The following is a 14735-nucleotide window of genomic DNA, read 5'->3' on the forward strand; positions in this document are numbered from 1 at the left end:
GGAAAAAGAATTAATCTCTCATCTTCTAGCAAATGCTCAGCTATTGGTAGCCTTTCACAGGAAAAATAGCTCAACTATAGAGGAATGGCTTAAATAAAAAGGGGGTGGGGTTGTGGTTATGGAAAAATGAACACACCAATTACATACCCAGCAAAATGGACAGAGGACAAATAGATACGTAGATATTTGGTTACCTTTTATTCAATACTCAAAGTGCGTTCACTTTCAAAAACAAAACTACACCTGTCCAGTTTTTTAAATGTTAATATTTGATATTCAACAGACCTAGTATGTCTATGTGTAATCAGAGAGTTCACTCCATTTCATAGAATCACTAGAAACAACTTTGGGGTTTTAATGATGCTAACTCTGTAATTTGGCAACACCCTGTTAAATAGGAAGCTCTGATGATGACTGTAGTCCTGTATAATATCTCTTTAAACAAAAGCTCACTGCCATATAAATATCAGAAACAATCATTACAACAAAGATTTCTAAACATGTGAGAACTTCCTAAATAAATAAAGGGTTGGGTTTTTTTTGTTTTTTTTTTCAGTGCAGCATGAGCAGTAGCAGAACAAGCTTTGCCTATGCTGCCCACTGCCAGGGGGACCTGAAAGGATGACCGCCAGGGGTTGGAGAGGAGTGCAGTCTGTGCCCCATTTACTTTCAGCTGTAAACAATCAGCAATGTGCCATCTGTGGGGCTGGCTTTGGGGAAGTGGACACCTGTCTTGCTGGGAATTGCACTGATATACCCCAACTCATTACCCACCAGTCACAGAACAGCTATCAACTCTTAAAAGCTTTTTGATCACTACTGCTGTCATTTCATTAGGAATCCTGTCATCACCTTCAAGCTTCTCTTTGCCTTTAAGACTGTTCACAAATCTGCTCCTTTGTTCTCATCTCTTATCACATCTAGCTTCCATTTCATAGATTCTAGGGCCAGAAAGAATCACTGTGATCATTTAGTCTGCTTCTTGCACAAATGGCTCCATGCTTTCTTTCAGGATGCCCCTTGTGCATAAAATGCTGTCTTTGAATGAATCTATAAGGCCACTAATCTCTCCTCCTTCCTGTCCCTCCTCCAGAGCCACTTCTGCTGTGATATTTACAAGAAATCAGCAGGGCTAGGGGTGTAGTGCTTGGGGATTAGCTGGTTTTTATAAACACTTAGATGATTTAGAACCACTGTGTTGTGCAATTGCTAATCTGTGTAATTATGTGATTTTATTGTTTCTTACATCTCCCCCTCACATTTCCCTTCTGTTTGTTACTCACATGTCGCATCTTGTATAGAATAGAATGTAAGTACTTCAAGGTAAGCGCTGTGTCTTCCTATACATTTGCACAGTGCCTAGCAGGAGGGGGCCTGATTTCATTTGGGGACATTGGGCATTACCAAAATCCAGGAAAAGAGAAATGCAGGCCTTGTTTTGGAATGTTTTAATCAGCAAGGAATCTCAGGGGTCAGCTGTAGAGCTTGTCGAAAATTTTTCAATGGGCTATTGTCCCATGGGAAAATGCTGATTTACTGCTGTTGAAATGTTCCCTGGGAACATGTGAATTGTTTCAGATCTTCCTCAGAACATAGGCAGGTTTCAAAACCAGCATGGATTTTTGCCATCCTTAGTAGCCTCAGTGGTGGACTGCCCTGGAGTTGAGACTCTTGGGCATCCAGGCCCGATGGCTGCACAGCAAGGCGTCTGGGAGCCAGGGCTGAGCCGAGAGCTTCAGAGCTTTGGCTTCTAAGAAGATTTTGATTAGAAATTTTCTAAATGAAATGTTCAGGTTATTTCAAAATGTTTTTTTCAGAATTACCCTTCTGCAGGAAATTTCAAAGTTGCTACTTTTCATTTTGAAACAGTGACTCTCTCCAAAAATGTTGGAATTTCTCACAGAAAGGGGCATTCTGACTTTCAAACAACTCTGGTTAGGAATTGATGGGGTTGTCACTTGAGGCATATGCATAGGGATAATGTCTCCACAGAATTCGCTGGGAGTTATGTACATAGGTGTGGCTGACACTGCTGTCAGTTGATAAGTGCATGGTTACCTGATTCATTCCCAGCACAGCTGATAATTGTGGGCAGTTGAGTTTTCATTCGTGATTGTCACAAGGCTCAAAAAAGACCAGTTATGGTCTGTCTGGTGAACTAGTTGCCAGTGCAAAGTATGGCCTGCAGGAGGCCTGTGTTCAATTTCTGGCCTCAGTCTCCCATTGTGTGGACTAGATGCCTATTTGGAAAAATGAGAGAGAAGAGAAGAGAGAATGTTGACTTGGCCTTGGGTTAGTCACCTGGATGGATAATTATCTAATAAGTATGGAGTGTATATTATCAGTAAAGAATGACTTTCCTCTGAGAGCACCACAACACAGCTCTGGGAATGCTGGCTGTGCACTGGAAGGGGTGAAGTTTTAGTCTGGACAGCAGTTACAAACCAGATGCACCTGCACAGCAAAGCTGGCCACCAGAAGGGGGCACTGCTAGGTGGACACATCTCCCCAAGTGTTTGATCACCAGTGGGCAGGCATAAGGCAACTGGACTTGAACAGAAGCATTTGTGACTTTGAGAGAAGGTGCTTACTGCATCTTTCAATGCTTCTCTTTCTGAGTTTTATTTCGTAAGGCCCCAGAACATTTTGAAAAGACATTTTGGAACTTACTGGAAAGAAAGACCTGAGTATGCAGACATCACTGGGGGTGTGGGAGTTCTCAACCAACAGAATGCAAACACAGCTCCTACAGAGTGGGGGGAAAGTTAGAAAGGCTTGTGGAAATGACTTTAGAAAAACCTCAGCCCTGGACTGTGTCCTCCCTTCTACTAGGTGGTGAGGACTCCCCGACTCTTCTCCTCTCCAGACAGTGGTAGCTCCCTGTGGCTTGTCTTCCCTGGATAGGAGTAGTTCCTCTAATCCTTCTCATAGCTCCTGTCGTCCCTCAGACACTGTCCTGGCCTCCCCACACTCCATCTCCGACTCCTACCTCTAACTAGTGGGTGTATATATATCTATATATATATATCAGTTTGCTCTTCAAATCATGTGAAAATGGAGGAATGATATGAAAACTTATTGGCCCAGGTGTCTCAGCTGTGCTGAAAAGGAACCAAGTAACAGCACATTGAATAACTGCTGGCAGTTCCCCTGATCACCCTCAGGAACATTAGTGACATGCACTGCATTGAAGCTCTCATGGATGTTACACCTACACATGTCTCAGGCTACAACCCTATTGCCCTCTGATCCTCAGAGTTTCTTGGCTGATTAAATCATTCTTAGGTTGGGGTCTGAATGGCTCAGAGAATTTTCGAATGACTTTGTAGTCCTTCACTTGTAGGTCAACCAGTTTGATATTGACCCAAAGTCTGTAGCACCTGAAGGCTGGTCAGTGGCCTTATGTAAAATGAGTTAGTGGGAGGCACGGTGTGCCTTTGCAGGTATCCTGCCCGCAGCTCCCTCTGGCTTCTTGGAATAATTTGTTCCCATGCCAGAATACTTAAAGTAAGATCCCCCTAGTTGGTATAATTTATTAAGTCTTATTGGCACTTTGTTCACCCAGTTCCAAACCTTGTTCCCTGTAAATCAGGAGTCCTACAGCCATCCTTCTTTGGCTTGTGCTGTGATTAAAGCAGGGGTTTTTCTCCATGACTGAGGAGTCCCACGGCCTTCCTGCTGGGGGCCTATACTGTGATTAGAGCCAGTTTCCAGCTCTACTTCACAAAGCACCTCTTCTCTCCTTTGGTTCCGGGGCCTCACAGCCCTCCTGGGGCTCTGCTTAGCAGACAGGCTGTCTCCTTTCTGAGCTGTCTGTCTTTTCTGCTCCTTTTAGCTTTCTGGGAGCCTCTCTTTTCTCTAGGTCTGGACTGAGTTTTAAGCACATGACCTACCTGTTATGTCGCTACACTAATTTTTCCCACCTGAGGAGGAGGGTTGAATGAGTCATAGGTGAGGCTGGACCCATTACCTCATAAAAGGGCCAGTCACCCTGTGACAGTGAGTCTCAGTTCATTGCCTAGTGGGACAGGTGCGCACTTCACAAAAAACATCATGACAGTGGGCGCTGGTTGGTCATCTTAATGGCTCTCATATAAGAGTGAGTGGGCCATGGGCACTCATCTGTCTTCCATATGTTCAGTACTACCCCGATCCTTCTCCTTTCTCAGAAACAAATAGCAGAATAACCTCCTCTCCCCACAATAATTTTCCTTCCCTTTATGCCATTTTTAGGTAAATCTCTTCCCTCTGTCCATTATTTGGCTGCCTTTTCTCCTTTGGAAGTCTTCCTTCTCTCACTCACCTCCTGTGCAATTTCATACTGTATAGAGAGAGGCATCATGTTACAGAGCAGGGCGGTTTTACGCTCTCTCTCTCTATGGCATTGGTAAGACCACAGCTTATATTCTGCAGTCAGTTCTGGGCATCTTGTACCATAAAGCTGTCCAGTTCAGAGGGCGCCTGAGGAAGGAAGTTAGAAAGCAGCATCTGAACAAGGGACTGGAGAAACTGATTTGTAAGGATTAGACTTTTAAAAACTGAACTGGTAAGATTCATTTCTGGTATAACTCTACTCAAGTCAATGGAGTTACACCAGGATGAACTTAGGACAATGTGTATAGCTTGGCTAAGTAGTGATTAAGACATGATAAATCTCCACAGATATTTGAAGGATGTAATAGTAATTGTTGGGGGGAGGGGTGTTGAACTTGTTCAGGGTGATGAAGAAGTTATTCCCTTTTGAAACCTTTTTCTCCACCCTCATGTCTATTCCTGTAACTTACACTCCAGTATACAGACACAGAGTCCTTGTTCCAAACCCCCACTCAGCATGACTAACTATATCTCTACTCTCAACTTTCCTTTTTATTCTCACCCTTTATGCTTCCTGTCCAGAAGCCAAATCTGAATGTATTTCAGTAGATCTCTTGTGCCTTTTGACTGTAAATCAGGCAATTCTGTATTATATCAAATGCTTCCCTGAATCCCAGATATCTTATGTCTGCCAGTTCCTTAATGTACAGCAACGGTTCAGTTGAACGGGACAGGTGTAACAGCTGAGAACACTCCTCTTTGTTCCTCTCACTAGCCAGTTTACAGAGCACCCTCAAATCCCTGTTTGCTAAACTGAGATTTCTGGGGGCATGAACCATGGAGGGCACCATAAGGGTCTAAGATTATTTCAATACCTTACTTTCCTCATCTGTCCCACATTGCCTGGGATTCAGCAAGGGGGAAGAGGGGTCAGTGCTACTTCTTTCAGAACTAAAGGACTTTTTCCTCCTGTATTTTTCATAGTAATACTTATTTCCAGTAAGCTGATTTGTAGTCACGCTACCCTTCATCTCCCTCATTACCACTGAGCACCAGCTCGATCCAAGTCCTCCTGGTAGGGCAGTGTCCAGGAAACCTGCGGTGCTGCTGCCTGATTGCCAGCCTCTTAGTCACCAATCTGTCAGCTTTCACCAGCTCTGGTTTTGCATCTCTGGTTAATCCTGTCCTCAAAAGGGATATGTCTCATTTCTTGACTTCCCTCTTGTCGATGTTGTTAATTTACTCGTATTCCTCCCAATGAGATGAGACCCAGTGATGTCCTTATTGATTTCAGCCTGTCTTTATTCCTTTCAGAGTTCCGGCTGGGGATTGTGTGGAATGATGGCTGCTGCGGAACCCCTGACTGCCTTCTCACGGTGGTACCTCTATGCCATTCATGGCTATTTCTGTGAGGTGATGTTTACGGCTGCCTGGGAGTTTGTGGTCAACTTTAACTGGAAGTTCCCAGGTGTCACCAGTGTCTGGGCGCTCTTCATCTATGGCACCTCCATCCTCATCGTGGAGAAGATGTACCTGTATCTGAAAGACAAGTGTAACATTTTAGTGCGATGCCTCATTTACACCCTCTGGACATACCTTTGGGAGTTCACCACTGGCTTCATCCTGCGCCAGTTTAATGCCTGCCCTTGGGACTATTCACAGTTTGATTTTGACTTCATGGGCCTGATCACCCTAGAGTATGCCATCCCATGGTTCTGTGCTGCATTCATCATGGAGCAGCTGGTTATCAGGAACACCTTGCGCTTGCGATTTGATGAAAATGCTGAGCCAGGGGACCCCAGCACCACAATCGCCTTGGCCAATGGCCATGTCAAAACCAATTGAACAATAACCCAACGCCACACTTAAAGTGAGAGAGCCCGCCCACATCCCAGACTGGTCTCAAAGACTGATACATCCTGTATGATACACAATCCCCTTTATGATGGGGTCATGCATGGGATATAGCAGAATAAAAATGGAACCAATAGATTTTCTATGGATTTTACATTTTTGGCCACAAGAAGCAGTGTCAGCTACTTCTTGGTTAGGTAGTTTCTGACTTTTAACTTATTATGGGAAAAAAAGGCCTGTAAGCTGCATTTTACTGTATGTGGAGAAATGAGAGAAAATGCTACAGTTGAAATGTATACAAAAAACAAACTAGTGGATGGGCATAGACACTCCGGCTAAATTAGTGATTTGGCTTACTCCATTAGGCAATATTCAGGTGCTTGCTTGCAACCAATACCTCCCATGGGACCTGAGATGCTGCAGGATCAAGGAAAATCCATCTGCTGTTGAGAACGACCCAACAGTGGTGCTCTACTGGGGAGGTAGACAGCGCCCCCTCTTTTGGTTTCCCTGACCTTCCCCTGAGGTTCTTTATTGCACCATGGTATGTTATGGTGCTGGACATCTTGCTGGATTTATATGAAACTTGTACTTTTTGAATTCTCAGTCCTGATACTCACTCGAGAGTTTTCCCCACTCCTTTTTATAAATAAAAGGCCTTTTCTGCCGGGTGAATTCCACCATACTCTGTGCAATCCGAATCACGGCAAAGTGGCCAAAGAGAGAAAAAGCTGAAGTCTTCCCCTCACAGTGGAACTCATCACAAGGGCTGCTCCAGGCTCCAGCTCCATTTCCAACCAGGCAAACCCAATGGAGATGCCACCTGGGGTCTTCTGCCTTCCTTCCCAGGGATTTCTCTGTCACTAAGGATGCTGATGACTTAATTCTGACTGCAGCCCCTTGCACTGCCTGATGTCAGAGTCCTCATTTGACTAAGGCAGCAACCAGGAATCAGTCGGAGTCCTCTGGAACAGACTCTATCGCCTGTGTCTATTTCCTCCTGCACCAGTTGATCTTGTCTCAGCTTGGTCCAGTGTTCTCCTCCGAGTACTGACTTTATTTTTCCTTCCCAGATGCTATTTTAAACTAAGTACAGCAAACCCTCTCCATAAAGCTGATTTGGGGCAGCACAGGATGTGCCTGAGTGCCCAATAACAGGGAGTATGCTAAAAAAGAAAGTTTCTAAGGAGCACAGTAGGACTATTCCTCGATTTCCTCCAGTTGAGGATGGGGTTGGGTTGCGAGAGGGGCAGCAGAGGGGCAGCAGGGAGATGGAAGGGCTGCAAGGTACTGTTGCTCTATTTTAGAGCTATCTCAGCTAGAGAGAGTTTCAAATTTAGCCACTTGGGAACAATCCTGAGGCTGTGGGGGAGGTGGTGGCATGAAAGATGCATAGCTCTGGCAGCCACAGATTAATTGTCCTGAGGACTCTTCTTGGCTGCTGGCATAAGCAACAAGGATGCACTGTACCACATGTTAGTCTTCTCTCACTCAGAGCTTTATGAGGAGGGTGTGCTGTAAATAGGTATATGAGGCCTGATTAATTCCAGGTGTCATTCCACTGAAGTCAGTGGCATTGTACCAGCAATGAATTTGGTTCAAGATGTGAATGTGTGTGTGATTGTGGAATCTAGCTTTTCTGTTGTGTTGGGAATGGCTGAATTATTACCATGTTGGTCCATGACTGTTCTCTTTAGCCAGTACTCAGCTCATAAATCTGCCCATTGGTCTGTGGAATTCCATTCCAGAGGGAAAAGAAACTCTGTTGCTATCAATGGAATTGTTTGTTGGTAATGCTGCTGCTTCTGAACAAGAATCAACACACACAGTGTTAATTTTTTCTGTACTGCACAGAGTGCAATTGTTTTATTCCTCCCTATGCCCCATTTCACATGACATCCTTTGCCGGCAACGGACATGTGAAAGCAGTGGAAACAAGGAGTTAATCAGCTCTGTCCTGTGGTATGCAATGCCTCCGGAAATACCCAGAACATAGAGAGAGGTATTAGTATTCCCTTTTTGTAGTTCATTAAATTAAACCAACAAACAAAAAACAGAAAACAGAAACGTGTTTTCCATGCTCTGATGCCACTACCATGAAATCAAAGAAATAATAGGTTCACTTTATCAGCCAGGTAAATGATGGTTTCAAATATTTAGATCTCGGCAAAATAATCACTTTGGGTATACAAATAGCATACGGGGGCAATTCATAGGCAGTAGAGTCAGATATTAGGGGGTGGGGTGAGGGAGAGGAGGTGCAGACAGGAACTGAGACATGCCTATCCATTGTGACCGTTGCATTCATGAAGAGAATGTGTGAGGGTGACTAACGTCAGTGTCTAAATCCAAGGACCCTTCTCGCTGCCCAGTTGAACTCTGGTGTAGCACTGCCTTCCATGCAGCATGCAATGTCTGCGTCAGGCCACGCCCTCACTTTGGAGCAGGTTGACCTGGAACTGTGCCGTTACAGAAACATTAAGAAGGTTTAAGTGGCTTAGTGAATTGGCAGCACAACCAGTGACCGCACAGTTATGACTCCGTGGTGGGGGCAGCTATCCACGGTGGTGACCAGCACCTCAATCATGTGTTCTTTGGCTTTAGAAACTCCCCAAGTGCAACTGTTCTTGCACAGCCACATAACAATCAGTGGTTCACTTAAGGAACGGTCCCTGAGTGGCCTTTTACATGTGGTTATATCATGCAAATCAGACCCAGTTGCCCCCAAGTTACCACTGTGGCACCTATTCAAGCTTATTTTTCACCAATGACTGACAAATACCGCTCAGCTCGTGCATCCTCATGGGGCTCTAATTTACCCACAGAAGTGCACTTTACTTGCAGTTTGCACAGCAGGAACTGAATTGGACCCAGTACATTATTAAATCACTGTGTAGCATCCACTGGATCACTCTCCCGCTATTACTGGGTACCCTTGCACCTTCCAACAAAGACACCATTGGCCACATTTCCAAAAGTGCTGAGTGCTCTACAGTTCCTGTTTTCAATGGCACCTGCTAGGTGCTGAGCACTTCTGAAAAGCTGGCTATGTATCTGCTGCTACACCATGCAGGTCTCATTTCTCTTTCTGAAGAGCAATGCGGCTGCAGTCAGAGATTTAATCTCCCCTTTAATACAAGTGAATACTACTGATAACATTTTACAACAAGGGCGCCCAAACTGCATGACAGCGAGGCCCACATTAGCAGCTCCTCAGGAACCTGGGAGCTATACCTAATTTGCAGAGACATTTACCAACACCCTCCCCCTCCCCTCCCCCCACAAAGGCCTAATATTTGCTTGTACATGTATCTTCTTCAATAGATTAAAATTGCCTGTTTGAGTTCACCAGCAATAAAAACTTGTGATTTATCAGCTTTGTCCTCACTCTGCAGCTATTGGGAGAGGGTGGCCCAGAGCTGCATTTTTGGATACGATGGGCCACATTTAGCCCTTGGGCTTCACTCTGGGCACCTCTATCTTATCTTTCAAAGCACCTTTCATCCCAAAGAATCCCCAAGCACGTCACAAAATATAGACACTGGTGCCTTGTGCACGTGATCGTTCCTGCTTCCAAGAACTTGCCAGTGCAGAACGGCTGATATTAAAGCCAAGTTAGCTAAACTGTTTAATTTCAGCATTATGATCTAGATGCAGGGATACCAATGTACCAGGTTCTGGTAAGTCTTCCCACTGCTTCTGGTCTAAGTCTGTTTTGTAATTGAAATCCTCCTTGCATAGAGATAATCCTGTCAAGGCTTTGCTTGAACTACAAATAGTTGTTTAAAAATAAAAGTAGGCGAAGAAAGACTGAAAGCTTGAACAGGTTTGGAATTAGCAAACAGGTAACCTGAGACCTGCTGGGTGCAGCAGCACTGGTCGTCAGTAACCAATTTACCAAAACCTGCACTGAGGGAAAAGGGATCTCATATTTAATTTGAACTTCTGCCCTTTCTGCATTATGAATATAGTACACAAGTCACTAGTAAGATGAGACTTTCAGATGAGTTTAAACAAAATGTCCTTTTGTTTCAGCGTGTCCTGGCTTTTCTGAATTGATGCAACATACCATGCAAGAGGTAAGTTTACAGACCACTGCTCTCTGCTTCCCATTCCTCCTGGCTTTTAACCAGGATCTTCTATTAACAAACAAAATGCGTTTTTTTCCCCTTTCCCCCTCACCTGTACAATAGAAGGATACCATTACAATCCCTGCTTTTGAAAACAGAAAGTGTCACTGCTTTCCTGGACTCCCTTCCAAGTCAACTGCTGGTCCTGCAATGCCACACCTCCATCCAATGGCTTTAGCATTCACCCTACAGGGGAAGGTCACGGAGCTGAGGAGAACTCTAAGAGCGTAGTTCAATTTTTAGCAAATAGCTAATTACATTTCTGTCTCTTACTACCCCAAAATGGGCTTTTCATGATCTGGAGCCATTGAGAAGGGGCTTTCCACGATCTTTATGTAACCCACACTTGCAGATTGTGGCATTCTATCACTGTCTGGAGCAGGGGTGGCCAACCTGAGCCTGAGAAGGAGCCAGAATTTACCAACGTACATTGCCAAATAGCCCCAATAATACATCAGCAGCCCCCCCATCAGCTCTCCACCCCCCGCGCCTCCTGATCAGCTGGTTCGTGGTGTGCAGGAGGCTCGGGGGGGGGGGGGAGGTTGAGGAGTGAGGGCATGGCAGGCTCAGGGGCAGGAAGAGGTGGAGTGGGGGCAGGGCCTGTGGCAGACCCAGGGGTTGAGCAGTGAGCACCCCCCGGCACATTGGAAAGTTGGCGCCTGTAGCTCCAGCCCCGAAGTCGGTGCCCATACAAGGAGCCGCATATTAACTTCTGAAGAGCCGCATGCGGCTCCGGAGCCACAGGTTGACCACCCATGTTCTAGAGGGTGGGCCAGGCACAGAGGTGGATAATTCTGTTTTAGCTCAGCCAGTACAGATTCATGCTTTTTGATCCAGTGCTCTCTGCTTCAACCCCCACTGTCAACAACCCATGCAGGAGCATCATGTTATGTGCACATCAGTGGGATTAGCTTCCCTTTTCTCTAAGTTGCCTAGGGCTCAATTCACCCAGAGTCTGCCCTCCTGGCACTGAGTCTTACGGCTATCCAGTTGGAGAGGGATTACAGTGGCACAAGATGCCCTCGGTCCCTGCTCTACCAGGAGCCCACAGGCAGCTAGCACAGCCCCCAAAGTAGGCAATGCTGCTTTGGAAGGGCCAAAGCTAGGGTAGCTGGGGATGCATTGATTAGTTACTGACCTATGGAGCCCCTGCTGCAAATGGAAAGTGGTCCTTCTCTGGTGGAGTGCCCAATGAATATGGCAATGCAAAGGCTACCTGTCCTTCCGCAAGGGCAAAGCCCTCCTAAAATGCCAATACTTGCATTGTCTCAGAGAAGGAGGGGAATCTCACATCTGTTAAGTCTCCTGTTTCCCTGGGAGACTCCTAGTTCTATGAGTTCCCCAGTGAGTGTCTGAACCACCTGGGGAAACAAGGAGGCTTAAACAGGAAGTGGGGGTGAAATGCTCCATCCTCAAACCCTCATCTTTATGGTTTTAGCTAGGTTGCTCTGGTTTATGGATGGAGCAACTTAGCTGAGACCTTAAGGACCAGAGGTGGATGGGGTAGCGTTCACCCTGACCTCATGTCAGACCTCAGAGCTGTTCATTTCCTGTGTGAAGCAGGGAAGGGCTTTCACAGGGTTAGCTGGGGCTGTAGCGAGATGAACAGCAGGAATAGAGCCAGCAGTGATTGCAGAGCAGGGGCTGGAGATAGAGTGACCAGATGTCCCGATTTTATAGGGACAGTCCCGATTTTTGGGTCTTTTCCTTATATAGACTCCTATTACCCCCCACGCCCTATCCCAAATTTTCACACATGCTGTCTGGTCACTCTAGCTGGAGATGGCATCTATGATTCCAGCTGTCAGAGGAGATGGACAAGTGTGTCTGAAACAGCCCATTAGTGATGGAGTCTCCCACTGAAGGAACTTGGCTCCTCCTGCTTGGGGCTTGTTTGGAGTCTAACATTATTAATGGCATTAATGTGGCATTTTTCTTGGTTTAGCTGAAGGAATACAGGTCTCATCCCCTCACCCTGGTGTCTGGGCTCCTCGCTCCCCCTCCATTAGTGGCTGTTGGCATTTCTGATAGGAGACACTCCATCAGACTGCCAGCCAATACTATTTTTAAACAATAAATCCAAATGTTTGACTTCAGTTTTTATTTATGCTTCAGTTTCATTAGGACTTAAAAGACACCTAACTATCTAGTAAAGTTATTTATTTTTACAGATGTTATAACATGCCTATCATGGTTGGGGTGGTGAGCAACTGTTACTGCATGAGGGAGCAGGAGTGGAAAATAAAAACAACTTGTTCATTAAAAAGACTACTTATGCAGATGAGTCCTATGCATATTAAATATGCAAACTGCAACATTGCATTATTTGCATAAAACCTGCAGATAGCTGGGTCATCGGATTTACCAGACACAGGGATATACTTTACACCCAATTCTCCAATGAGGGAAGTGGAACTAATCCCTGGAACAGAATGTTCCCCTCCTACCGTTACCACCTGGGGTGGACTCTCTTTTCCATAATGGCTACCCCATTCCCAGCATAGCCACCATAATCTGAAACAGACTTTCCCTGGTGTTTTGTTTAGAGTAATAATACTACTTAGTCTTTTTGTGGCATCTTCCATTTCAAGGGATCTCACAGTGCTTTTCACACATTAAACCTCATGTCAGCCCTGTGATATAGGTCAGTATTATCCCCATTTAACAGTGAGTGAAATTCAGGCATAGAGAGTATTGCTCACATGTGGGAGCAGGGGCCCTCCAAGCCTCCCAAAGATCTTTTCAGCATTGGAAAAGTGGGCTTATCTCTGCCCATCTCCAAAAGATTCTAGATTTGGAGAACAGACAAATTCCATCCCATGAAAGTCCTGGGATGAGGGAGAAAGGCCACCTGACTTTGGACACATGGAGCTGAGTTGGGAGCAATTTGCTACTCATCTCTCAACTTTTTCCATCTGAAGACTCAGGTAAGGCTGGGTGAGGGCTATTCAAGATACTGCCAATTGTTTTTCATTTATCCAGTACTGCTTATTGGGTAAAATTCTGAAGTACTCACTCAGGGCCAGATTGACTTCAATTAAACTATGCTGATTTACACCAGCTGGGCATCTGGGCCTCAGACTTCAGTGGGGACTTAGCTTGAATAAGGGCTGGGTGAGAACTTCATGTGGTCAACCATTATAATTAAATGTTTCTAAAGAGCCCACCATTGTAATCCCTTGGGCCCCTGCTGAATGTTGATTAACTCTTAACCAGTATACATTTAAACTTCTTAATCCAGTCCAATCTTGCCCACAGAAAGACATTTGTCTCTTGATACAACAATGGTACAATTAGTAGCTGTTCTTGACAGTTCACTTTTACTGGCATTTCCCTAGTATTCCTATCCGCTGTGTGGTATAGTTTGTTTTCTGAACCACAATACTGCATTGTAGCTTACATATTCTGAATTAGCTTTTGTTATATTTTCCCAGTAATGTTTAATTGCTGTCCTATTAACTATTTCCATTTATTTGTATTTAATCTTTATATTATGGTAGTGCCCAAAGACGCCAGTTACGATCAGGGTCACATTGTGTTAGGCACATGAGCACTGGAAGCTCCCTAGAAGTGAGGGGCCACTGGCGCCTGAAGTCCCATCCCCCCTGTTCCCCCAAAGCCCCGCCTTTGCTCCGCCTTTTCCCATGAGGCCCTGCCTCCTGCTTTCTCCTCTCTGACTCTTCCACCTCATTGCTTGCCTTTAAGGCAGGTAATAAGCTGGAGGGCATAGCCTTCCCACTTTTAAAAGTGATGGGACAATGGCCCTCTGCCTGCCGCCCCCAGCTAGGTGCTGTACAGACACATACAAAGACACAGTTGTTGCCCCAAAGATCTTACAGTCTAGTGTTTATGACACTTCATTACCAAGTAGAGTTGTACATACTATGTGGCTAGCTTCAATCCAGGGGTAGGCCAATGTAATCCCAGAAAGAAAGGCTGCTGCAGGGAGATTGTGGCAGTGTGAAGACAGCTAGGATACAAAAAGCACAAAACAGCTGGGATTTAGTGTACTATGTAGGGCAGATGGCACTTATAAAACCTGGGGCTCAGAACATTTTGATGTCTGCTCGTTGAGTTACTGCATGACAAGCCAGGGTGTGAATCTACAACACACCAGTTTGCCGCATACCAAGTCACCAAGTGGACGTTGCTACCGTGCAGTGAAAGTCCCCGAGTGTAGCTAGTTGCTGTGCTGTAAATTTGCTGTGTAGACAAGAGACACGTTCTTGCTGCGAGAGTGGAAGGAAGAGCTTTGTCTTCTATACTAGGTGTCTCTATGAGGTTTTTGTTGTTTTATGAAGGAGCTCTGTATATCCACCTTCACAGTGACCTTCCCTGCATTTAAATGGGTGCTTTCCACTTTTGGACATGGTAACTGCTGCATATAACTTCCTTGTTTCTCTGCAAAGCCTCCTTACTCTAATTCCTGGGCCTGCT

The 14735-nt window shown here is 45.3% G+C and overlaps 2 protein-coding genes across 8 annotated transcripts in view; both read left to right on the forward strand.

Annotated features, from left to right (window-relative positions):
- Positions 1 to 14735, forward strand: part of RAD51B (RAD51 paralog B) — a 716515-nt gene that overhangs the window by 55725 nt on the left and 646055 nt on the right. For 4 of the 5 annotated variants that reach the window (XM_073348429.1, XM_073348426.1, XM_073348427.1 and 1 more), the window contains exon 2: positions 10204 to 10247. The exons of the other annotated variant lie outside the window; for it this stretch is intronic. The gene's annotated coding sequence lies outside the window, so the exon portion shown is untranslated. The remainder of the gene's footprint in view (positions 1 to 10203; positions 10248 to 14735) is intronic. 5 annotated transcript variants of the gene reach the window in all.
- The window catches only part of TMEM229B (transmembrane protein 229B), a 77716-nt gene that overhangs the window by 55346 nt on the left and 7635 nt on the right, over positions 1 to 14735 (forward strand). For 2 of the 3 annotated variants that reach the window (XM_073348435.1, XM_073348436.1), the window contains exons 2-4: positions 5629 to 9848; positions 10204 to 10247; positions 13084 to 13292. In XM_073348435.1, the coding sequence (XP_073204536.1) occupies positions 5653 to 6159 (507 nt within the window). In that variant the 5' untranslated portion in view covers positions 5629 to 5652 and the 3' untranslated portion in view covers positions 6160 to 9848; positions 10204 to 10247; positions 13084 to 13292. Of the gene's footprint in view, positions 1 to 5628; positions 9849 to 10203; positions 10248 to 13083; positions 13293 to 14735 lie in introns of those variants that run through there. The other variant, XM_073348433.1, reaches the window with a different exon arrangement.

This window comes from Lepidochelys kempii, chromosome 6, assembly GCF_965140265.1.
Source record: "Lepidochelys kempii isolate rLepKem1 chromosome 6, rLepKem1.hap2, whole genome shotgun sequence".
In the NCBI taxonomy this organism is placed as follows: domain Eukaryota; kingdom Metazoa; phylum Chordata; order Testudines; family Cheloniidae; genus Lepidochelys; species Lepidochelys kempii.